This window comes from Psammomys obesus, unplaced genomic scaffold (assembly GCF_907164565.1).
Source record: "Psammomys obesus unplaced genomic scaffold, mPsaObe1.curated_primary_1811, whole genome shotgun sequence".
Taxonomy (NCBI): domain Eukaryota; kingdom Metazoa; phylum Chordata; class Mammalia; order Rodentia; family Muridae; genus Psammomys; species Psammomys obesus.
The window spans coordinates 12,211,698-12,237,954 of record NW_026596091.1 but is presented as its reverse complement, the minus strand read 5'-3'; the positions used below and the strand labels follow the sequence as shown (position 1 = coordinate 12,237,954).

The 26,257-nt window shown below is 43.9% G+C and overlaps 1 protein-coding gene across 5 annotated transcripts in view; it reads left to right on the top strand.

The window, feature by feature from the left end:
- Positions 1-6,128: 6,128 nt before the first annotated feature.
- Positions 6,129-26,257, top strand: part of Cradd (CASP2 and RIPK1 domain containing adaptor with death domain) — a 142,992-nt gene continuing 122,863 nt past the window's right edge. Inside the window, exons 1-2 of one of the 5 annotated variants that reach the window (XM_055627879.1) lie at positions 6,129-6,222; positions 7,337-7,640. In XM_055627879.1, coding sequence (XP_055483854.1) covers positions 7,343-7,640 — 298 coding nt within the window. In that variant the 5' untranslated portion in view covers positions 6,129-6,222; positions 7,337-7,342. The other 4 variants (XM_055627882.1, XM_055627878.1, XM_055627880.1 and 1 more) reach the window with 4 other exon arrangements.

The following is a 26,257-nucleotide window of genomic DNA, read 5'->3' as shown; positions in this document are numbered from 1 at the left end:
TAAGAGCTATGTCTGCCTGAGCTATGCCTTGAAGTTGGTTGTTACGTAAGTGAGAGAAATAACCAACAACCAGGTGAAGATGACATATAGCTGATGATGCTTCTGTGGCTGTGGCAGGTTAATGATGGCTACACATCCCTTGACATTCTTCTCCTTGAGAAGAGGGATCAGTTTCTCTTGTCCTTGGATCTTTTAGCCAAGAGAATGTGGCTGAAGAGACTGGCCTCGGAAGGCAGCACCACCTTAGTCTTTTGAATACTCGAGCTTCTCTAGCAGATATTTAAGTAACCTGTTGTAGGGAGCAGGTTGAATGCCTAAGAAAACATGGAGAAAAAGAGAGTGCAGCCAAATCTAGCCTGTTAGAAGACCCTGTCAAAAAAATCAAGCATAGGAACAAAACCAGAAAAGCCACCAAATACATGCTATCAAATACAACAAAAGATCCTTCCTCATTCCATCCCTTTGCATAATTAATAATTGAATAATTAATTTTCTGCCTCCACAAATGACTAAACCAGAAAGGGAGAGCAAACCTCCTAAGACTTGCAAGATAGTATGTTTCTTTTTCTATTTGTGAATTTTGTGTTTTGAGGTCATTAAGAAAAACCAGTGAGTGTCATACTACTCATTTCTACTAGTTATGTGGGTGGGTAAGGTGGGGGCTTGTTTGGGTACAGACAATATTTCAATCCATATCACAGTTCTTTTCTTTCGCTCTTCAAACTTCCAAGCATTTATATTCCCATTATCTAGGAGAAAAGAGACATACAGAAGCCTTCAAAACTTTTAATGGCATGCCTCTTTTCTTCATTAAATCAAACACAAATTTTGTTTTAACATTAGTATTTATTCTTTGTTCAGAACTGTGTACTTCCTGTATAGCTATTATGCTGGTTGGATGCATGCACACTCATCAGCAAAAATGACAGGAAGGGAGCTGTCCTTTTCTGGGCTAATGGCTATATTTGCTTTTCATTAAGATGTAGCTGAGCCTTTTGGTGGGTTGTTATCAGAAAAAACAAATTAGCATTAATTCTGCTATGACAAAAATCATTATATTTAGCAGTCATTGTCTACATTTTAAATGGACTTTATTAAATAACCCAAGATAAGAACTTAGTTTGTTCAATTACTCGGTACATTTACTGATAACTCATCCTGGCAGACCCATGATAATGTAATTTTTCTTTTAGAGAAATTCTCAACAAGATTCATGGTGAAGCTCTTTTATGGTCAGTGTTGATTACTGTTGATAACAGTACTGTTCTGGGACTTTTGTGGACATGCAAAATTCCTTTCTGTATATTTATGATACCGAATTCTGTGGTTTTCAAACATGCGGCCATACTCCAAGCAGGGTTATACATTCTTTGTTGTTCATTGAAAAACATCATTCCTCTGGGAGATGTTGCTTGGTGGTAGTGCTCACCAGCATGCATAAGGACCTAGGCTTAAATGGATACTACCCTGCAACCACTGAGTTGAGTTTGTGTCTTAGTGTAAAAGTAACTTTTATTTGCCTGATGCAAGTGTCCTCTCAGAGGTTTACTGCCTCTGTCTGCTAACCTAGACCTAGCCCTGGAAGCTTCTAGCCTCCATACAATCTAATCCAGGTCTAGAATGTTTTCAGCCTCTGAGACTTAAATGCCAAATAAGCTCAATCTCTCTCTTGTTTTTTCTGAACTCTGGCTGGCTGATTCAACTCAGCTGTTCTGGTTCAAACTCCTCTCCAAGCTGACTGATTCAAACTGGCTTCTCTCACTTCTGACTGAATTGCTCTGCTTGGCCTCTAACTAACTCTAACAATTTGCTCTAATCTTCTGTCTCCTCAGTCTCTGGTTTATTCTGTCTTCACCCGTGTATAGCTTGTTTCTCACTTCAACCGCTCTCTGTAAAGCTCTCCCAGTAAAACTGTCTCTGAATTCCACAGACTGAACTGCCGAGAACTCAACTCCACTGCACTGCCTCCAACTCACTGCCTCACCTGAACTGCCTGAACAGAACTGACTAGAACTCAGAGATCTACTTGTCTCTGTCTCCTGGGATTAAAGGCCTGTCTGTATTTCAGCCAGATCAGACAGAGCTAGAAGGTCTTGGGTGTGATCTCTTGACAGGGCAGCCATGTTCTGAATTAAAATTACTGTACATCTTAGTTTGGGTTTATTGCTGTGAATTGGTTTTTGTCAAGTTGACAGAAACTAACCAGCACACTGAAGCTATGAATTCTGTCTAACCAGTGATACATGATGTCAGTACAATAGATATTCAATGGACAGTTTAGTTACTGAAATGTGCCATTCAGGAAACTTAAGGTTGGTTGTTACTTAGTGCTTGAGAGGGTCTCAAGGACATCTAATTAACAGTGCTCCGACCTGCATTGAGTTGTATTACTAGGAAACCAGTACCTGAGTTTCATGCTTTTGTGCAATATACACCAATACTAGAAATGTTACTCATGACTATTTCAGTATCATATACAAAGCAGCATGGGGAAGCCTACTAATTTATCTGATATTTTAGATCAAGACTCATTTGACAAATTCTTGCTTGAAAGAATTCCAGAAAATTTTATGTGGGTACATATTGCCTTAATTAGGGATTTTGTTGCTGCCATGAAACACTGGAGCAAAAGCAAGTTGAGGAGAAATGGGTTTGCTTGGCTTACACTTCCGATGATTGGTATTTTTTTTAAGATTTATTTATTTATTCATTTATTATGTATACAATGTTCTGCCTACATGTATTCCTGCATGCTATCATTCTAGATGGTTGTGAGCCACCATGTGGTTGCTGGGAATTGAACTCAGGACCTTTGGAAGAGCAGCTAATGCTCTTTACCTCTGAGCCATCTCTCCTGGCTTACACTTCCGAATTGTAGTCCATCACTGAAGGAAGCCAGGATAAGAACTCAGCCAGGACAGGAATCAAACAGGGAAGGAACCTGGAGGCAAGAGCCACTGCAGAGGCCACAGAGGGTGCTGCTTACTAACTTGCTTAGGTTGCTTTGTTATAAAACCCAGAACCACAATAACAGGGATGGTACTAGCCACAATGGGCTGGAACTGCCCACATCAATCACTAATTAGGAAAATGCTTGACAGGCTTTGCCTACAGCTCAGTCTTACAAAGGCATTTTCTCAATTGGGATTCCCTGCTCTCAGATGACTCTGGCCTCTGTCAAGTTGACATAAAATTAGCCAGGAGAAAATATATCTCTAGATATACGTATCCTTTGAGAGATGTGATGTACCACAAAACCACAAATGCTGTTTTTCTTCTTTTAAAATTTTTAATTATTTATTTTATAGGTATGGGTGTCTATATACTACATGCATGCTTCATACACACAGAGGCCAGAAAAGGGTATCAGATGCCCTGGAACTGGAGTTACAGAGAGTTATGAGCTGAATGTGGGTGCTGGGAATTGAACCTGAGTCCTCTGTGTCATTGACACATTTATGCTTCGATAGCAGTGCCGGGAAGTGGTTGTGGTGGGAGGTGGTGCCTGTAGCAATAGGCAGAGAGAGAGAGAGAGAGAGAGAGAGATAGAGAGAGAGATAGATGTTTTTTCTCCATCAAAATCTGTCTTTATCATTTTGGGGATGGCTGGTATGAATAACAGAAGCTGTATGAGATTCTATGCGATCTGTCAAGAAAATAACTAATGGCAGAGAATGACTCAGGCACAGAACTTTTCAGTCTTTCATGACTGTTGACAACCCCTTTATATTCTTGCCTTTTACACTCTTTCCCCTTCTTCTTTTCCTGTCTCTAGTCTCCCCTGTCTTGACCCTTTTCTTCTTAAATTGTTACATATTTTTAGTCTTCTTCAGTCTGTGACAGTTCTAGTTTTTTTTTGTTTTTGTTTGTTTGTTTGTTTTCCTTGTGACCTTGACACTCTTAAAATTTTTCAGGAACTCAGAATTTTTCTCAATTTGAGTTTGTGTGCTGATTTCTAATGAAATGATTGAGGTTATAAGTTTTGGCCGGAATGTTTTGAAGGTGAGGTGCCCTTCTCATCACACTGGAGTGGGTCGTATCCACATCACTTTTTGTTGTTATTTTGAGACAAAGTCTCTCTGTGTACCCCAGGATGGCCTGGAATTCATGATCTTCCTGTCCTTATTTCTCAGAGTGCCAGAATCATAGCAGAACCCAAATATTCAACTTCTTTGACTTGTTTTGAATATTGCAAAAGTAAAGGTCAAATTGAAAGACATAAAAATACTACTACACACACTTGCTCTTTAAATCCACAAGGAGTATACATTGACATAAGTAAACAAAAGAAGAGGAAGAAAGAAAAAGGGAATATTTATCATTGCTGAAAATGAGCGTGTTACCACCATGTAATAGGTGCTTAATTCTCTACAGGGGCACAATTCCAGCTGGCAGAGAGGGACTGACCAGAGTGGTGGAGGAGCCACCTGTGATGAGGATTTGTTTCCTTAGAGGCTACTGATCTTGGACATTTATATGACTGAAGGTGTAATGTGCTATTGAGAAAAACAACTTTGCTCCGTCGGGGATTGGTCCTCCACTGAGTTGGTGATGGTGGTTGAATAGTCAGTCTGAGCCCGTCTGGTTGCTTAGGAGGCAGCACAGGTAGTGACCTACACTTGCCATTGGAGGAGAGATTTGATGACCATAGCTTCATCCTAGATATTTATGTCAAATCTTTACCTGACAGTCCCTCAGATTGTTTGCCGCAAGCATTCCATGCCCTTCAACATCTGCCCTAATTCTTATGCTGCCCCTGTCCGCTTTTCTTCTCTTCTGTTGTTTCTGCCCCTCACTCCCCATCTTCTGAACAGGGTCACTAATGCTTACCTTATGGTCCCAAGTAATTTTCAAGTATGTCCAGACACTACAAATCACCAAAAAGTGCCTTAAGCTTGAAAACATTTATTGAGTATTTATTGTGGTACTTATTTTTTTCTATGCATGTGGGAACTGTCAAAGCTTATTGTTGGAAAATTTATCTCCCCTCCACTTCAAGAAGACAGTAACCCTCAGCTATGGGTTCATGCAAAATCTCTCCTATCCCGAGGAAGATAGCAACTATTATTAACATGCATCCACTTATTTTTTTAAAGGATAATTATAGAGCAAAAAGACAGTGTGGGGGCCTCTGTATAACTCAAGAATAACAAGAGGAAGTGGCGATTGAGTGATTTCCTACTAATACTCTGACATTAGAACAGAGCCTACTCATTGTACATGGTTATGTGATGCACAGGAATGAGCTTGAAATCCTAGGGGCTTGGTTTGAACTTAGATTTTACTCTGTACTGTCTGTGCGATCTTGGATGAAGCAGTTGTCTTTCATGACTCGATGTTCCTGAACACTGCCACTAAGATAGCTAGTGGGTGCATAAAACACTGGAGTACATTAGCATAGTAAACTGCACACACAATTGGAAGGCGTTGAGGAGGGAGATTTCACTGATTTTTTATTGACATTTCATCTTGAACCAGAGGTGCTGGTAGTATTGTTTTGCTAGTGTCAAAAAAAAATTTTTAGCAGATAAATCCTGTTCCTTATTGACATCCAATTAATTTAAAAATGAATTAATGAGTTAATTAATCTATTTTTAAAAGTAATTTTTGCAAGTATGTGTATTTTACTGGGAGTTGAACCTGGGGTTTAGCTGCTAGAATAACTTTGGAGCTTTTAATGTTAAGATTCAACAATTCATTTATTCTTTCACTTAGATAACCCTTTAGATAATCAGTTCGCAGCCTGGGTTCTCCAACGATCCTTTCACGGTAATTGCCTAAGACCACCAGAAAACACAGATTACAATTCATAATAGTAGGAAAATTACAGTTATGGCGTAGCAACAAAAATTTTATGGTTTGGGGTCACCACAACTGAGGTACTGTATTAAAATGTTGCAGCATCGGGAAGGTTGAGAACCACTGCCTTAGATTATTTGAACTACTCTTTTTTTTTTTTTTTTTTAACCTAGTGCCCATAGCCTCTTCTACCCACAGTAAACGTGGTGGAGAATGCTTAATCCTGACCTCCTGGGCCCTCAACAAAGATGGCTACCGCACTTCCTGTTTTGCCCTCAACAAAGATGGCTGCTATACTTCCTGTCTAGGGCTTTTACCCTCAACAAAGATGGCGTTTACGGCACAGGTTCCCTAACAGTTTGGATTCCGGTTGTAGTCTTTTATTTATTTATTTATTTATTTTAAAGATACGTGGTCGCAGACGTAAGTAATAGGAATCCATCTCCTCTCGAAATCCCCGCGCTGCGGCGACATCGCCCCTGCGCGGCTCTCTCGTCTCCATTTGCTCTGGTCTCCGAGCTGCGCCCGGGTTTGGGTGGCGGTGCCGGGTGTTGGGTTCCTCGGTGAGGATCATTCCGCGGGTTCATTTGCCCTGAAAATCGCTGGCAGTTCTTCCTGTCTGTGGCACAACGACGGTTTTCAGCCACCGAGACAGGGAGTTTTTAAAAGTTCCCAATGGAAGCGCGCTGCCAAATACGGTCACACGCCCCCTCCTCACCTGCCGCCTCAGGACTCTGCAGAGGATTGCGAGGAAGGCTGGGATCGGATGTTCCCCGCCTGTGGTCTGTGGGTGCCGGACGCCCAGCCGTCACCCCTGCTTCCCCTGACGCCCCGTTACCCGCCTTGTCACCACACAGCCACCTCTCGGTACACTAGCGACCTGCGCTCATTAGGTGTCCCATGCATGTGCGGTTACAGCCGTAGTGGGACCCAGATTCTGAATTCTTGTAAGGCATTCCTTCCTTCCTGTTACTGTATATACAAGGCTTATTTTAAGAGACACACAGTTACTTGTTTTCTTGAAGGTGCTGGTGCTGTGCAGGCCTTGTCTCTTGGTAAGAAAGATCCTGAAACTCTTTCTTACCTCCAGATTGTCTTCCATTGCTGTTCAGGGTCTATAAATGTCCCTGGTCATTTTAGCAGTTTCTGCAAGGTGGGTGCTGGACTAAGTGGGGAAAGCAATATTAAATTAAAATTCACTATTCTTTTGCATGCTAAATTAAAAGCTGCTTTATAATCCTCAGGGATTGCATTTTAAGTAAGGGCTCATCTCTGTTTTCTGTTGGATCTCTTCTGAACAAGGAGTTGAAATAGGGCCTCATGATGTAAAGAACAGAGATAGAAACGGGTTCATAATCAGTGCTGTTCATTATGTTTGGAAGCATTTGAAAAGAACTTGGTGTGGCTTATCAGCCTTATAGGAAGATGTGAAGACCTGGCTGACCTTGAGGTGCTTATTCATGATGTGCCAGCAACACTGTCTTCAAGGCTCCATTGGCATGCCCGCGATCTGAGTGCTGGTTTTGTCTCTTTCAAGGGAGGGATGGATGCCAGAGACAAGCAAGTGCTCCGCTCACTGCGTCTGGAGCTGGGTGCGGAGGTACTGGTGGATGGACTGGTTCTTCAGTACCTTTACCAGGAAGGAGTTTTGACAGAAAACCACCTTCAAGAAATCAAAGCTCAGACCACAGGCCTCCGCAAGACCATGCTGCTGCTGGACATCCTGCCTTCCAGGGGCCCCAGAGCATTTGATACCTTCCTAGATTCCCTCCAGGAGTTTCCCTGGGTGAGAGAGAAGCTGGAGAAGGCAAGAGATGAAGCCACAGCTGAGCTGCCTACAGGTAGGCCTCAAAGAGATCACTTCAGAACAGCTGCGGAGTCATTCCAGCTCCATGCCCTTTGGATTGGGAGTTGGTGCTTCAGGAAGGGGCAGGGATCAATGGTTCAGGAACATGGGCAACAGTTTGGATTGAGAGGGCATGGCCGTGGAGAGGCAGGATGAGGAGGCGGTTTTAGGAGGCTCAAGGGAAGCTGAACCATGAGACAGGAGGGAGCTCAGAGCACAATTCAGATACGCTTCCAGGGAAACTTGGCAGTCACTTGGGAGGCCTGTTCTCATCAGAGAGCCAGGTCAATCTGAGCCCTTTGGCAACAGGAGTCGTTTGGAAAGTGCAGACGGGAAAGCAGGCTTTGGCCTACTGATAACTGATTTGTGGGGTGCCAAGTTGCCAGCTGGGGGAGGTCAGATGATGGGAGACAGCCTCTAGGAAGGCCTGGCCTGCACTTGTCTCTCCAGCCAGCCTCTGAGGCCACGGGGATTATTTGCCTTAGTTTGTTTGTTTGTTTAAATTTTAAAAGTTGGCCTTTTAAAATTCAGGTTTTAAACACCTGGGGCATTTTGTTTCACAAAGGGAGTAATTTGGGGGAGAATGGCATTTGGATTTTTAAGGAGAATTGGAGGCTGTGAAAAGAGCCCTGTTCCTGGCTTGTGAGAAGAAGGGGCTGTTGCAGAACACACTCTTTTCTCTAACTCCTCTCAGCAGAAAGATCAATTGACAGCAAAAGATTAATTTTTTTAAAGAATATAATGGAAAGTTGCTCAAATCAGCTGACCCAAACTGAGTTAGTAGGTTTTTCTGACTTAAAAATTCAACATTCTCTAGGTTTTTGATAAAGATACAGGACCATGTCAGTGGTCTCCAGTATTTATTGTTACTGTTTACTGTTTAAAAAAAAAAAAAAGTGTATTAGAGCCGGCCGGTGGTGGCACACGCCTTTAGTCCCAGCCCTTGGGAGGCAGAGACAGGTGGATCTCTGTGAGTACTGGGCCAGCCTGGTCTACATTGTGAGTGCTGAGACAGCCAGGGCTACATATAGAGATCCTGTCTCAACTCCCACCTCCCTTTTTAACTGGTTAAAAAACCAAATGCTGTGGGTCTTATATTTTGAATGGTTTTGAGACCACTTATATTAAGTAATCATAATTAATTCTTTTTTTTTAAATCAATGATATATATCTAAAATGACCAGAATGGGAGGGCCGGTTAATTTAGAAAGACCTGGTAAACATTCAGTTGAAATTCTAAAAATATCTTTATTCCTAGCTCGTCCAAATTACATGTCTTTTTGAAACAGTGAAAATGCTGGCCTTTGAGGACCTCTAGAATCTACAGCTGGGATTGTAATTAGAAAATTACATTTTTCATGTGTCAGAACAAAGCCAGGGCAAAATATCTCTGACATTTCAACCACTGTATTAAAAGCAGAATATATAACATAGAGTTGGGGAGGTGTGAATGATTGTGCTTTTCTGGTATTCACTTAGAAATCCTCCCTGGCTACATGTAGTTGGAAAGGACAAAATAACTAAAAGCCTTTCACTCTCAAAATGTTTAGTTTACTTACGTGATTATTTTGGTCGTATGAATAGTTTTGTCATGAATCGTCCTAGAAATGTGACCCTCATTTTCAGTTCTCCAGAGAGCAAGACAGAATTAAGGTTGATCCTCAACAAATTATGAAAGTTAAGGAGAAGCTAAGGGGAAAGCAGCTTTTAAATACAGTTACTATTTTATTTGTTTGAGTATTTTGCCTGCATGTCTGTGTGGGTACCTGGTACACGTGGAAGTAAGAAGAGAGTGCTCGATCCCTTGGAACTGGAGTTAGAGATGGTTGTGAGCTGCCATGTGGTAAAAGGAAATGAAACCAGGTCCTTTGCAAGAGCAGCCAGTGCTCTTAACTGAGCCTCCTCTCCAGCTTTGAAAAGCAGTTTTTAAAAAGGAAGTAAAATGGAGCAGTACTTGGTGAGAAAAAACTTTAACATATCTGTATACGCTTTGAGAAATGGGTTTTTCCCAAGGTTTGTTAACGCAGTAAAAGGGCTTCCAGTGGAAAACTAGATTGGCTCTGTAACAAATAAGTCTTGTGATTAACTAATTAATTCCATTAGTGAAAAAAAAAATTGTGACTTGGGGATTTGATTTCTTGGTGACGATTATATAAATGCATTTAAAAATATTCCTGTGGTTAAGTATTGACTGTTTAAAATAATACTGAAAATATAAGGGAGGCACAGACACTCACGGTACAGTCAGTACCTGTCCATACTCCCGTTAAGAAAGTGGCACTCCATTCAGGTTAGCTCTCTCTTTGCCTGGTACTTGCAGATGTGTGCTGTGGCAGGGTCATGCCTGCCTGTCTGCAGCAGGCAGACATGATGGTCATGGACTCTAGCCCTCTAGAACCGTAAGCAAGCCCCCAACAAACTCTTTATAAGAAAAAAGGAAAATACCTTTGAGAACCCTGTCATTCCTGACTCTTACAAATATGCCATGAATTTGAGGTTTGTCATTCATTCGCTTCTTCATTTGTAGTTTTCTAGCTCACAAGAATCACTTTAAAAATTCTTATTGAGTATTGAAAATCTACTATACCATAGGATCTAGTGGTAAATGTAGCACTCATTTTTCAACCATATTTTATTTGGGGTATTTATGCCTCTCCCTCCCTTTCACCAACCTCCCAACCCTAAGTAGGAAAGAGAGAAAAGGCTAGAGGGGCCCTAGACCCCTTTACTTCTCCTGGCTGTTTAGGGTCAGTGGTTATTTATTTGTTTATTTATTTATTTATTTTAGGACTATACTAATCTCTGTCAACAGCAAATGCAGCCAGCAGTCTCCTCCAAGCTGCTGCACCCCAAAGCATTTCTTTCTGTCTGCTCCAAACCACCACACTGTCAGTCTCTGGTCTCTTCAAACTGCACACACCAAATGTCAGCACACCACACCACACCACGCTCTCCGTTTCTCGTCTCTCACATTTATATCCTCAGAGCCCTAGACCTCGCCCCTCTGTGCTTATGAGGCAGGCCGTTACCAGCTGGCAAAAGCCACACCCCGCTTGAGACAGTTAACAGCTGTAGACAAACTAAAGCCCAAATAAAATCCCACACTTGGGATTAAAACAAAAACATATTTACAGAACATAACTGAGTTTACAAAGAAAACAAAACTTTTATTACAGATAAATGTGTATACCTATCAGATACATATATATATGTATGTATATGTATGTATGTTTTGAGGGTAAGGATGGAAGAAATATATTTTAAAAGTAGTTGATGCTTAATTGCTTTGTTATTTAATGCCTTAGATATTTTAAGTGTCCAATTTCATGAAAATATGATTTTAAAATTAAATTGAGGTGTAGTGAATTGAAGCTTGTGTGGATGTTTGGTTCTTCTTTGGGAGGAAGATGAGGAGAAGCTTAAAGCCATGGCCTAGCATCAGAGGTGAAATGTCTTTCAGCTTAATGTCTTTGGAAAAAGAGCCAACAAATCCAGAGGCCTATTTTCTGGGACCTCAGTGTTTCTCGAATATGGTGTCAGAACAACATAGCACACTTCTAATTTTGTAAAGGCATCTTGGATTTTGAGACCTCAACTCAGGGAGAATAGGCTGTTTGTGAGGCTGGCATACAGTAACCTTTTCTTCCTTTTTGCTCTGTTGGTTGTGATTATTCATAGGATGGGTTTGGTGCCCTGCCCTTGGGAAGCCTTGAGAAGAAATGAGGAGGCGCGGCCTTCTCTGAGCCAAGCTCTTGATCCTCGAGAATAAAATAACTTTATTTTTACTACAGTTTTCTGTTTTGTTCCTCTGACAGACTCTCGGTTTTCCCCTTCTTTGTGTATTAATTTCTGTGTTTCATTTCTATATTTTGAACTCAGACTTTTTTTGTGTTATCTTAGTTATTTGCTTTCTGTATAAATGCTGAATGTAAGATTTTTTTAGAGTACAATTGAATTGTGTTTCATTCTCTATACCTCTAACTCCCACTTCTCAGCAAATCCTCAGACATAAAAAAAAAAAAAAATAGGCTACCTGAATCTTCTGATTGCATCTCTGAATTTGCTAAGGTCTCCCAATCTCTGTTTAAAAAAATAAAGTATAAAAGTCAGAGACGTAAGTGATAATTGTTTTGTGCTTTTCCTCACCCCACAAGGACTCTTACCTTTTAAAAGAAGAATTCTGCCGATAAAATGACTTAATCCACCTTGGCACAGTAGAAGGAACACTTCGCTGTGGCCAGGGTCACACACTAGACATTAGATCAGCTGGAAGTCCCCGCTGGGCTCCTGCTGGGTCACTTTAGGAGACAGGACAGCACCGCCAGGGTGTGGTGAAGGCAGCCAGTGGCTGGTGGCCTGGCCCCCTCCCCCTCCATGAGTCTGTTTGCGCACAGCTCTCTTTAAGTGCCGGAGCTAATCTGGCTTGGGAAAGCAGCTTTTGCTGAAGGCCTGGCCTTACTATCTGATGGGACTTAGTATATGTAAGGAACGGTGGAGTGGTTCCTGGGCCACAGGACTTTCTGTTCCACCTTGTTTGCTCTGTCTTGGCTGTAGGGCTGCAGCTCTGCCCTGATTCTCGCTTCCACAGTCTTCTGGTAGCCCCGTCTTTCCTCTTGTCTTCCCTTTGGCTTAGGCTTCCTTTTTCTCTCCCTTATCAGATTCCTGAGTTGTATGTGCTAAGCCACTAGCAAGAGTGAGGCCCAGCTCTGCCTCCTGCCTGGCATCAGTGGCCCCCCTGAGGCTAGCTAGCCCTTGTCTCAGCATTGCCTGACCTTCAGTGGGTCATCCCAATGGACGCTCTGTCCTGGATTGCCTGGCTGTCCTCACTGGTGCAATACACCTCTCCTGCGCAGAGGCTCCAGGCCCAGCCTGCCCCTTGTGAGCTGGCCTTGAGTGACCCAGGCGAGCGAGTGAGCGAGCGACATCAGCTGCTCTGCTAAGAGTTACATTTCTGCACTGAGGTATATGCCTGGGTGTATCTGAAGTTACTGAGCATCCAGGACAGCCATATTACACATGGCCATAGGTTTTTTTGATTTCTGACTTGCGAGTCTTCTCATAGGCTCTGCCAGTCACGGCATCCATCAAAGCCTGCCCCATGAGATAAGTGTTGTGCTGATCTCAGTTCATCCAGCCTGGGCTATGTGTCCACCATTCTCTCTGGTGTGCCCAGCATGATTATCATGTACTTCTTGGGGACTAAGTACCACGCATCTAACATGAAGTGCCTCCAGATAACAGAAGGCACTCCTTCGTTCATTCTTTCAAGCGTGTGGTGAGTGCTGACCGTGTTAGGCGGTGGGCACTGGAGTTATGACAGTCAGCAAGATGTGGGCATGGCGCTCACTGTGTTCTCCCTGGGGGAGGAGCAAGGGTGCGGGTAGTTAGCTAATACAGAAATTAGCATCGCACGCTGTAAGGGTGGTCAGAGAAAGCCTCGGAAGGCCTCTCGTGTTGCCCTCACTTCCAGGCCGTAATGGATGGGGTACAGCTAGGTAAAAGACTTTCCTCACAGGACAGTGAGGCTGTGCCAGCTCAGGCTCACTCAGTTACTCCCTGTTGTGTTTCCCGTTGCACATCTGAGACCCCCCCGTGGTTCTGAAGATGAATTTAGATCATTTGGGATGTGGGATTAAATAACAGTCAAGCCCATGGCGAGAAGGCACTTCCCTTTTACTTCTGTAGTAGTCCAGATAAGGAGAGAGGTGCCATGTTTGAACCTTTGCAGGCAGTAGAATCCTAGCAGTTTAGTTGTGTTGCCCCTCACCCCTGTCTCTGTTTTCCTACTTACACAGAGTGGCAGAAACATGGGAAGGCGCACTGCCTGTGCTGTACCGTTTTTTAGAAAAGAAGGGCCTGTGTAGCTCAGAGAGCAGACGCTGCTGTGCGGGTAGCTTTTGGCTCGGAAGTTGTCATCCTACCTTGGGATTTTTCTCCTGGGCTCCTCCAACAGTGCCACCTGCTGAGCACGCTCTATTTAAGTGCATGTTGCTTCCCAAGCCCAAATTCTCTCCAGGTATTTGAGCATCCACCAGGGTCAGCCTGGTGAAGTTTATTGGTAGCATTATGAAGTTTGTAACTTTTAAATCTAAATACGGTGTTTGCAGTCATCTCAGCGAGATGCCTCTGGATCCCGGTACTGGGAAGCTGGGAGGGACCCGCACACCACACTCTTTTTCTCTGTGAAAACAGAGGCCTGGGAGCTCAAGTCAGTTTGCTCATCAGCACATAGCCAGGCGATGTAATTTATTGCTGAGAATGGAACCCTAGCCTGCCAGCTTGTGATTTAGGTCTTTCCCTGCCTCACCATTTTTCTCCACTGGCTTTGAAATGGAATTGTATTATGCTGTGGTGTTCATAGTTAAAAGAGGCTTTTACACATTTGTACTAGTGTATTCTTTTTTTTAATGTTAAGATTAAAAACTTCAAGGTTTCTACGTGTTGTGGGTTGAGGTTGTGTTAAAATATTTTATTGTTACTAATGCTGATTTTAATCATCTAAAGGGGAGTCATAGTAGTTCAGGACTGTATGTTACCCAGAGCTTCCCCCAGCGCCTGCGAGGCTGATGTAAAGAGAGGCGGAAGACTTTTATGAGTGTTTATGAGACTGATGAAATAATGCATCTGCTGGCAGCCAGTTGCCACTCTTTCTAGGAAAGGCAAAACCACATGACAGGCCCTGCCCTAGCAGGGATGACTCTGTTTCCCTTCCGAATGCATTTCATGCTCTTTTCTTCGGAGAAAGTCTGTGTCTTTTTTCCTCCCTCCCATGGCTTTATGGACCAGTTGGCTGCCTCACTGACCCGATGGCCTTCGGTTGATTAACCCTGGCTGTGTGCTGGAATTACCTGGGGGACCGAGAGAGTACCAATTCCGGGCCCTGCCCCTGCCCCGGCCAACCCATCGCTGAGTTGCTAGGAGTAGACTCTAGGCAGTGGTATTAGATGCGTGCCCACTGGCATGTGTACAAACAAGGCACATGTGGCCCACCAGCTTACTTGACTGTATAGAGAGGGAGGGAGCCTTGAGATCTGACCAGCTGGTTAGGTGCATGGCTCCTTGTTTACCGTTGCTCAACCAATGCGGGTGCCTCAGAATAATGCGCTATTTGAAGAACCGTTCTTGTTTCGGTGGTGAGACACAGCAAGGCGGTTGAAGCTGATACATGGAAGGACATTAGTTTACTGAACACTGATGAAGGATTTTCCAGAATATCAGGCCCCAGGCAAGTGTGACTCTACTGTTGACAGTATTAAAATGCCGGGGTATACAGGCTAGGGGCACACAGAAACAAAGTTGGAGGGCTTTTGCATTAGCTAGAGAATTTGAATTTAGGGCCAGGCAGTGTTGGCACACGCCTTTAATCCTAGCGCTCAGCAGGCAGAGGCAGGCAGATCTCTGAGGCTGAGGCCAGCCTGGTCTGCAGAGTGGTGAGGATAGCCAGGGCTACACAGAGAAACCCCGTGTGGGGTGGTGTTAGGGGAGGGAGAAGTTGAATCTGGGCATTTTTTCAAGTGCTATTCACGTTGTGTGTTGTGTGGTACTTGCAGCAACCCTCCCCCACTTTCTGTGCTCTACAGACCAAGCTCTGACCAGCTGGAGACAGAACTTGCTGGTGAGGCATGAACTAGATGCTGCTCTCACAGACAGAGCGAGCTGAACGTGGCTTAAGGGTGGAAGAGGGGACAGAGACTGGTGGTGCCTGCGAAGAGGAGGCCTGGCTCATCCTGTCCACCCCGGGGGTAGCAGGCCGGTACCTCTAATTTTCTTTGTCATTAAAAATGAGCTTTGGGGCTGGAGAGGTGGCTCAGGGGTTAAGAGTACTTGCTTCTTTTCCAGAAGTCTAAGTTTATTTCCAGCACCAGGTCAGGCGGCTCACAGCCCACAGTAACTCCAGCTTCTGGGGACTTGACATCCTCATCTGGTCTTCATGGGTGCTCACATGTGCACACACAACAAATGCACGCAGTTAAAAATAAAATACAAATCTAAAAAGATGTTGCGCGTGTTTCAGGGAGCTGGGGCCTTAGCTTGGTTGGTTGTACCCTCCTGCAGGAAGTCGTGAGTGAGTTTGATCACTAGCACCACACCAGCACACCAGCTGGGTGAAATGGGGGTGTCTGAAATCCCAGTACTAGAGAGGGGCAGGTGCAAGGATCTCAGGTTAAAGGTTATCTTGAGCTGTTTAAGGAGGCCTAGGCCTGAGCTCTGTGGAGCCCTTTATTACAGAGATGAGACTATGTAAATAGGGGGGTGTTGAATAGCTTGTTTAAGGTCACACTGGGGTGTGGAGCCAAATTAGAAACCTAGGTTCTTTGACTTCAAAGCCTGCTAACTTACACCCTATAAAAATACCTTATCAAAATAGTTTTTTCTTCTCCTACTTCAGACAGGCCAAGTATATTCTGGTGCTTTGCGTTCCCATTCATTTCCCCTTGACACAGACCACAGGGGCTTTTAGAGAATCCTTTTCTTTCCTGTTGTCTTGGGATTCACTCACTCCTGATATCTCTCCTTTTGGAATCTCATTTAGTCCTTAGGTCTGAAGCAAGGCCGTATGGGAGCCAAGGAACAGACTCTCAGTTTCTTTACTATCTCGAGAGTCAAAAAGACTAAATTTTGGCTGTGATTGAGGGCCCCATTTTGCAGTCAGGTCCCACTTTGCAGCTCATAAATCACGCTATCTACAGCTAGTGGGTACCAGAAACAAGCTTTCTTGCTGGTGCGGCTCCAGCAACTGCCTAGCAAGGTAGCATTCCAACTTTGAGAGCGCGGTTCAGACTTGTAGGCTGTCGTTACAGCCAGCTGCTGGAATGTTTGCTTCACCTAAATTTAATAGGCAGCTGTGTTTATACTTGTTCTTCAGTTGGGCCAGTAAAGAGTGTAGACGCATATGATTCTTTGAGGGTATTTCTCCCCGTAATCCCACTTTTTTTTTTTTTTTTTTTTTTAATGTGATTTTCCAGATAGTAAACTTGAACTTAAAGGAAGTGTGTCTTGTAGATGTTTGGGGGCAGGTTTTAGTGCTAGGCTTTGTTTTGCTAAGGATATGAAAGATTTACCTCTTTGTAGGAAGTGCCAGGCTGACAGTTCCTGGAAATGTTCAGGTTCTATTTATATTCAGCACCATGGCAGAGAAGGTGGCAACACGGTTACCAAAATAACCCTGCTGAGATGTCTGCCGTGGTGGAGAGGATACAGGGATAAACAAACTCATCTCCGAGTTCTCTCATTCAGTCACCAACCCCGACAGCACCCGATGGTTACCAAGGCTAAATACACTCGTGGGCTGTTTCCCACCCAGTGAGCAATCAGCCGGGCTGCTGGGGACACCACCTGGGTCTCTGCTAGCTCAACTCAATTCTGGCACCATCAACCTGAAGTTAGTATGGGACCCCACGGTTGAGGCCTCAGTCCCCGAGACTGTCTCTCACTTCCAAGGCCAGTCACAAGCGCAGTTCTCAAAGATGGACTCCGTTTGACATTTCCCTCTTGTACAATTAACTTTCTGCTTACAGAGCTGAGAAAAGCACTCCTCCCAGTTTATTATAAAACACGTGACGAAGGATGATGGTGAAGAGGTGCACAGGCTAGGGAGAGAAGGAGAGACCTGGAGCTCTGAGTCCTCTCCATGCACACCGCTTCCTGCCACCTCCAGCCATAACCTTTAGCTGTCTGCAAGCTCTCTAAACCCCACGCCTTGAAGTTTTTAAATAGGCTTCATTACACTGACATGGCTGATTAGATCATTGGACAGCTTAACCTTCAGGTGCTCTCTCCGACCTGGAGGCAGAAGGAGTAGAAGTTGGGACCGTAAGTCTCGACTCCTGTCTTGGATTTTGAATGACTTTCCCCATCCAAAAACTATCAGGAGGCCACTTGTCATGGGGTAACTTAGTAGTGTGGAAAAAGATGTGATCTGCTTTGAAGATCACCAAAATTTGGCAATTGTATGTCAGGCAGTAGGACAACAACCATTACACATTTTGTGTTATCCTAGTAGCAAATAAAGAGGCCTGTGGTCTTGAAGCCTGAGTGTCGAGTCCTTAAGAGCATGTCTCAGTTCTGTCACCTGTGGATGAGAATGTCCCAGCGTGTCTGCTGGGACCTATCCTGCTGCCATAGCCATAGAGGTTAAGTGCTGGAGTAGATCTTTGAGGCCTCCATTTTATAGATTGGGAAAGGAAGGTATATTAATTAGTTCCTTGTTGCAATGACAAAATACCTTGACAAAAGCAACTTAAGGGAGAAAGGCCTTATTTTGGCTTTGAGTTCCAAAGCCATCATAGCAGGGAATGCATGGTGGCAGGACCATTTGGCTGGCTGGTTCCATTGTACTAGCAGTCAAGAGACAGAGAACAGGAGGCAGGGGCAGGTTATAAAACTTCAATGCTAGCCCCAAGTGAGGTACTGCCCACCAAAGTGCTACCTTTTAGAGTTCTTTCACCTTCCCAGACAGTGCCCGCCAGTATCTGTGGGACTACGTGTTGAAACACACGACCCTACAGTAACACTTCACATCCAAACCACAACAGAAGGACTACCACCCAACCCAGTGTTATGTATTACATGGCTTCTTTGCGTCAAGCGTAGGGCTTTGTGTTAACATAAACAAAAATAAAAATTTCTCTGAAGCATATTGCATAACTGCACAACTTTGAAAAAAGTGGCCAAAACTGAAAGACTCAACAAGGGGCTGGAGAAGGCAGTGAGTGAGATATGGCTGGTCATATCCATGAGGTCCTCCATTGCGCTGCTTTGGGATGTGCCCTGTGGGCCAAGCCTGGGTCAGAAGAAGTGCTTCCATAAGGCACTGAAACACATGGAGCGAAGAAAGTCATCCAAAGGGGAGAGGGAAAGCTGGTGGCACAGAGTAGGCTTGTGATACTCCCCAGCGCCTTCTGGATGTAGCATTCTCATATGCATGGACCTGGCAAGAAATGACAGCTAGCCCTTTAAGGAAGGAGGAAGTTCCATATTTTTACAACAAGGACCACATTAAGGAACAAATGTGGTGGAAAACACAGGAGAGTCATATTTGGAGTAAGAGAAATCTCCTTAAGCCTTTAAAAAATCAGAATACATGGTGAGGGTTGGGGGGGATAAAAAAAATACTGCAGGTTAGAAAGAGAATTTGGTTTTGGCACTGGCCTAAGAGAACACGTCCATACACAGGCACTCTGTTGGTTGGATATGTGCTCATTAGAGGCCTTTTGAGTTAGGTACTATGATTATCACTTCATTTTTACGGAGATTGAAGTTAGATAAGTTGTTCAAGTTCACATAATGTGGCAGGGAGACTGCTGAATCTTGAACAGATCATTCTCTTTAGTCACTAGGCAAGCTTATCTTTATTGCCGATGTCATTTGCCTGTAATTAGAGTTTCTGACCTGGGCTAAGATGACTTTTTTCTGACTCTTTCTTGCCTCAGGTCTCCCATGTAGTATTGTCTATATATCAGTGTTTTTTTTGTTTTTTTTTTAAAACTTTTTGTTGTTTTTTTTTTTACTTATTTGGTAAAAATAATTTTTTTAAACAAGATTTTATTTTTTTAATTATGTGCACATGTGCGAGTCAGTGCAAGGGTTTGTGCATATGAGTGCAATTCTTCCAGAGTCCAGAAGGGGGCATTATAGCCTCTGGAGTTGGAGTTACCGGTGGTTGTGAGCTACCTGGCAGGGATACTGAGAACCTGACTTGGGTCCTGTGCAGGAGCAGCAATGTTCTTAACTGCTGAGCCATCTTCAGACTCCCCTTCAGACTGCCCCCAAATAAGAGGATTTTAAAAAAGGAGTTGCAGAATTTTTAAGAAATGTGATTAAATGGAAGAAAGGTTTTGAATGTGAGAGATAAGACATGAAAATTTTTTGTTCGCTTTCTTTTTAAATTTGTATTAGTGTGTGTATGTGCTTGTGTGCGCACTTGTGCACATGCCAACAGCATGTGGAGGTCAAAGGACAGCTTTCAGGAGACTTGGTTTTGGGGATTGGAAAATCATCTGGTTTGTATGGCAACTGCTTTTATCCACTGTAGGCTGGTCCTATTAGATTACTTTTTAAGCTCTTATCCCCCATAGTCTGGTCCTATTTGCTTATTTTTTAGGCTCATCTCTTCTGTTTTCATCTCTTTGTATTCTCACTTGGCCACATGTTGGTGCTATAGGCAGATAAACCCCTTCAGCTCTTTCATATTTGTTTTGTCACCATTTGTTTGGGATTCTTGTTGCTGTTAACAGATAGAAATCATGAATAAGCAAGAAGTTCTGGCTTTTGCTTAGTGTGTGTCATCAGGGAGCAGCCACAGGGAGCAGGTGGCAGCAGCTGTACTCTGTAGTGTCACTGTCCTTGCGCAGGCTTTTATTGGCCCAATGAAGTGGCCATTGTTATAGCTCTTACCCTGAGGCCTGACACCCTTGGCTCTGAAAACTGTAGCTCTCTGGACCTCTTCTGGAGCCTTCTGTTCCTCTTCTCTGTCTCCTCACACCCCTTTATCCTTCTGTGGTCTAGGCTTTCCTTTCTTCTTGATCCTATTTCCACTGCTTTTCTTCCCTCTCAGCTCTGGGCTGCTCTCAGCTGCTGCCTGAGCTGTCAGGCAGTCACTGCCTCACAGCTTTCACAGCTTGACCTGTTGACTGCTGGGCTGTTTCTGCCACTTCTGTGTTGCTGTCTCTTTTGTGTTAACAGCTCATTTGAGAGAAGCCTTTTATTAGGCTTATTACTGCAACACCAAGGGGGCGCAGCACAAGAGCCTGTCTGTCAGTGCACTCCTTGAGTGAGCCTCAGCAGCCTGCTCAGACAGCTTAAGGGTGATTGGAGTGGTCACACTCATGCCCCTCGGCACCTGTCACAGTCACTGAGGCCTGTGTCTGGACCAGTCATGCTCTTACCCCTTAGCACCAGTCAGAGACTCCAGGCTTGGGTTTTGTGCCAATTGTGGGCTTGTCTTAGAGCGTAAATCACAGCTGCCCCTGTGCCACATCCCCAGGGGAGCGCTGCCTTCCAACTGTGGTGGAAACTGTTGTAGGGTTGCAGAGTTCATGGAGACTGCAGCAGCAGAGCCCTCCAGGAGCTGGGTAGACAGCGTCATCCTTTGCATGGTTGTCTCAAGATGACTGGGGAACCTGGGGACTTTATTGTGGAGAATTCTTTTTTTTTTTTTTTAAAGTGTATTGTTTCAAAGTTTCACCATATGTACACATGAATACTGTGCACACATATACACACACATGTGTGTATGTGTGTATATCTATGTATGTCCCCCTCTCTCTCCAGGTATATCTTAATCATACATATCTACTCTTCAGTTTCTCCTTCCAACTCTCCCTGATCCCCACAAATTCATATCCTTTTCTAACTTTTTAAAAATAGAATGTGTTGAGTCTGTTCAGTGGGGCAAATGTGGGCTGCCTGCCACTGGCCACCCCTCAGAACTGTGAAGAATTTTAAGCTAGTAAAAAGTGAGTTGAGTTCTGATTAGCTACTAAAGGAGTGAACAGATTTCCAGAGAAAACAGGGACCACACCCCAGAGCCCCTCCCTTCATCTTTGTCCCCACACCCCTGAGCCTAAGAGTCAGGTCTCTCTGGGAATGACGTGATGGCCCATGTAGTGGCCCCTGACAGAGTATGTGGATGGAACAGAAAGCATCTGAGATAAAGTAGCAAAGAGGCTGCCTGGAAAGTAAATACTACCAGCCTCCCAAGGCTACCAGCAGGACATCTTAGCGGGCCAGAACATCACAGACTCAGACAAAAAGGCCCTGTCTTTGCCAAACCGAGTCATATTTTCAGAGTTCAAATTGTAACTCATGAAAGATAGGAGCAAACATGTATGGTATGGTAGTCTGGGGATTCCTTTCCTCTCTGTTGCTGTTGGAAACATGCAGACAGTAGTAACGTTGGGGAGAAATGATGTATTTTGGTTCACAGTTTCAAAGGGACTCAGGCCATCATGGGGGGGAGGGTATAGCTGTGGGAACGTGGTCTTGATCCCTTTACACAGCAGTCTAGAAGGAGAGGGAAAGAGAGAACAGGGAGTGCAGCCTAGGCTCTCAAATCCCAAAGCTTACCCTCAGTGGCATACTTCCTAAAGATCCCATGATCCCTCCAGAGCCTTGTGAGGATGTGGCAGGAACCTCATCAGACATCGAGTGCCAGTATCTTGCTCTGTGATTTCTAGTGTCCAGAACTGAGAAATAAGCTTCTGTTAGTTTATAAGTTACCCAGGCTGTGTTATTTTGTTACAGCATTACAAATACAAACCATCATGTTGCACATAGTGATTATATACAGTTTTTTGTTAATTTCATTGCATTTAAAGAGGTAACCATGGTTAATGGTAAACTAGTAATAAAAGGTAATATGAAAAGCTTGCGCTGTCTTTTTTTTTTTTTTTCAATGTCAAAATTTTAACTTGAATATGTAGGGAGAATAAAATAGTGTTTCCTCGGACATCCTAGGTTAAAAGAAAAATGAAAGAAAATATGCAACTTAAAGTAAGTGTTTTATTTATCTTTGGTGTGTGTTGTGGGATGTAATGCACACACATGGAGAAGGATACACGGATGCTTCCTCTATCACTAGTCACCTTATTTATTATTCTTTTAAATATAATTTTTTTCTCTGTGTGTGTTTTGCCTGCAGGTGTGTCTGTGTACCATGTGCGTACCTAGTGTCCACAGAGGTCAGCAGAGGGTGTCCAGTTCCCTGGCAGTGGAGTTACAGATGGTTGTGAGCTGCCATGTGGGAGCTGGGAATTGAACCTGGGTCTCCTGTGATGCCTGCCAGTGCTTTTAACTGCTGCACCATCTCTCCACCCTCTCAACTTAATACAAGGTCTATGGCATGGATGCCTTTATAAGGAAATTCAGATCCAGGGAAGCAGTTAAACTTCTGAGTGTTAATTTAGGTTTGAATTTGTGCACAGTTGTTGAGAAGCAGTGTGATCTAATGGTAGTAAACGGGGTCTATAAGGCCTGTGCATTCATATTCTCCTCTGTGACCTTGTCCTCAGAGAAAGGAGCCGCCAGAGGCCTGCTGTAGGCAGGGCAGCTCACAGGAGGGTCTTACAGTCTGCCTTAGGGAGGGGCAGGGAGAGGTGTGGTGAGCAGCCTGCTTCTGCTGCGCTCCCCAGATTCCATGATCTAGAATAGAGCACCCTACGACCCCCATCATCATAGGAAATTCATTTCTCCAGTGGGAAAGTGCCTGCTGACCCCACTCATTTCCAGAAAGTCAGTTTACTTGCCACAAATGTTGAAATTTAGGACTTCTTACAAGATGCTTAACAAAATGAAAAGTTCAGTTATGTACGTGTGAATATATTACAGTGTTTTTTGAGTTCTGAGTCAACTTGAGAGAATCTTTTCAAATTATTATTGAGGCCTGTTGCTGCTTCCTTAGCAGAGGTCTGGGGTGGAAGGGTAGACTTAGATGACCTTCTTGAAGTGCCTCATAAGAAATGGGGGGAGTGTTTTCACTCTGCTGTCTAAATATTCTTTTTGTTTGCTTATCTTTCCATGAGTATTCTGTTTCAAAGTCTTTCACTAGATTATTATATAACCTGATTTTTAAGCGCCTTTTATTCACATGCTTTTCGATATTAAGTTCCAAAATCTTTTCTTTGCTTTCCACAAGCTGTGAGATTATAGATGGCTCTGTTTTTTGCCAGTTGTGTATTAAAATATTCTCCAGATAGGCTAGCTTTGTTCTGCATAGTTGGCATTTTTCTCCTTGTGCTTGGTAAGGCATTCCTGATGACTTTTTCACTTAACTGTAGAGCGTATTTCAAAGAGAACCATTAAAAGCTTTAGCAGAGCAATCAGATCCCATCCCTGTCACTCCTTATTAGCTGGTCCAACACCATACACGATTATAGGACACAGAGGTGCCATTAGCAAATGGGAAAATCACAGCACAGCCAGCTCGCACTTCCTTCTTCAGCCAGTCGGCGTTTATTGAGGTTATACTGTGTGTCAGGAGTTAAGTTAGTCCAGATATTGGTCAAGCATAATCTCTGGCTGACTCAGCCCAGAAGGTCCTGCAGGCTGGTGGGCTAACACACACTGAGATCTTCGCACAGAGCCCACTGCGTCAGTTGTTGCCATTAGATGTTGTAATTATCATTGGATGGGGCTGAAGAGGTGAGCTGTGCATATTCAGCGGGACTGGATGCCCAGGAAGATGGCTGTGGGGTTGGGTGTGTTTGTGGCTGAAGGAGGTCATCACTTTCATTCTAGAGTACTTGCCGTGACCTAACCCGATTCAGTGCCTTGAGTTTGCAAGTGTGAGGCGGATGCTCTTATTTCTACTTTTCAGATGAGGAAGCTGAGACCCTGCCCAGGCCGCACAGCATCCTACCCTGTACAGATGCTCTGAGACGTTTGCTGGTGGGGTCAAAGCAGGATAAAGTCTGGTTTCTACCTTCTCTCTGAAGGTTATTGGTTTTCTTGGCCTCCAAATTGAAATGCTCCACTCCGACTCATATCCAGTGGCAGTTAAGATGAGATAAAAGGGATGCATGAATGCAACTTTAAAACCTAAAGTGCTTTATTAATGGAGGTAGTATATTTTTCATTTTATTTTATGTGTATGGATGTCTTGCCTGCACAAATGTCTCTGGACTGTTGTCATGCAGTGCCTGTGGAGGCCAGCTGTTGGATTCCTGACCCCCCTAAACTACACTTTGAATGTGCTTGTCTGCAGTGGTCCTCTAACCGAATCCCTACATTCATATGTGAGGCTTCGGAAGAAGTTAGGATTAGATGAGGGCAGGGAAACAGGGCTCCCGTGACATCACTGATAGTTTTATAAGAGGGATAAAGACTACATTAGCTACTTTGCTGTCTCACAATGTGATACCTTTTTCTCAATCAGGAAGCAGTAAGAAGGACTGCACCAATTGTCAAGTAGATACTGGGACTATTCTCTTATGCTCTCCAGATGACAGAACCCCAGCCCAGCAAACTTTACTCCTTACAAACAGTCTCATAGTTAGCTGAACTGTCAACTTGATATAGCCTATGGGCCCCCGAGAAATACTCTCCATTAAGGGGTTGCCCAGATCAGATTAGCCTATGGGTGTGTGTGTGTGTGTGTGTGTGTGTGTGTGTGTGTGTGTAAGGATCCAGCATATTGTGTTCAGTCTGTTTCCTGGATAGGTGGTCCTGGGCTATGCAAGAAGGCTAGCTAGACATGAGCCTGGGATGGAGCCAGCAAGCAACGTCCTTCCACGGATTTTGCTTCAAGTCCTCGATTGAATTCCTGCCCTGACTCTTCTCATTGTTGGGCTGTTACCTGGAGTAGAAGCCAGATAAACTCTGTCTTCCCTGATGTAGCTTTTGGTTGATGTGTTCTATCACACAACAGAAAAATAAGGTCTCAGCTGTTCTGTTTTAACTACAGACTAAGAAATCTATTATTATATATGCTTTATCTCATTTCCAGCTTTCCTTGGACAGCTAGCAGATACATCTCTGCCTGACCTTCAGAGACAATGACTCTGGCAGGTTTCAGTGCTTGCTGTGTAATGTTTGCTGAATACCAGCCATTAGCTCTTTATTTCACCAGACTTAAGGCAGTTTGTTCTGGTCACTAGCCAGGTAGTGTCTAACTTGTCTCGTTACAAATGCATTTTATTGTTGTCATTAGTGATTATTATAATAACGAACTTCATTTGGGAACATGCTCCTTATCTTTTTTTTTTTTTTTAATGACTAGAAATTCCAGTCTTGCATATGTCCTGGTTAGATACAGGAATGGGCCTGTGATTAGAACCCTTGGGGCCCAGCTCTTTTTTAAAGTAGGGAAAATTTAAGAGCAAGAGTTGGAAGCTTTCAGGATTGGTCCCCTCTGAACTGATCTTCCAAGGATCACTGCAGAAGCAAACAAAATGGAAACCATCTCTCCTACGCAGCCCAGTGAATTTCTAGCAGCCTTTTCTGGCTGGAAAAAAGAATTTTCTGTACCTAGTAGCTTCAGCTTTGGTATGGCTTTGTGCAAGTTAGTTTTTGTCCGTTTAACAAAAACTAGAGTTATGCTAGGGAAGAGGGAACCCCAACTGAGGGATTGCCTCCCTCAGACTGGTCTGCAGGCATGTCTGTGGGATCATTTCTAGATTTGATGTGGAAGGGGCTCAGCCCACTGTGGTTGGTGCAATCCAGGGCAAATGGTCCTGGGTTCTATAAGCAGGCTAAGCAAGCAGTGGGGAACAAGCAAGCAGCATCCCTCCATGGCCTCTGCTCTAGTTCCTGCCACCAGGTTCCTTCTCACTTGACTTCCTGCCTTGGCTTTTCTCCATGAACCCTGATGTGGAAGTGTAAGCCAAATAAGTCCTTTCCCCTCCCAGTGGCTTTTATGATAGTAACAGAAAACAAACTAGGAATATAGAATGTTCCCTATACATTGCTCCCAAGCTTACAGCAATATTTTGGGGAGGTTTTGGGAACTTTAGGAAGGAATGGGTTCCTGGGGGACATGCCTAAAGGCTTTACATGGTGTCCAGTCATTTCTGCTATTTCCTGTCCACCATGGTATACATCATCAGCCTTTTCTGTCACATGTTTTTGTTCAGCTTGGGTTTAATTTCACGTAGCCAACTGGCTTGAGACTGAATC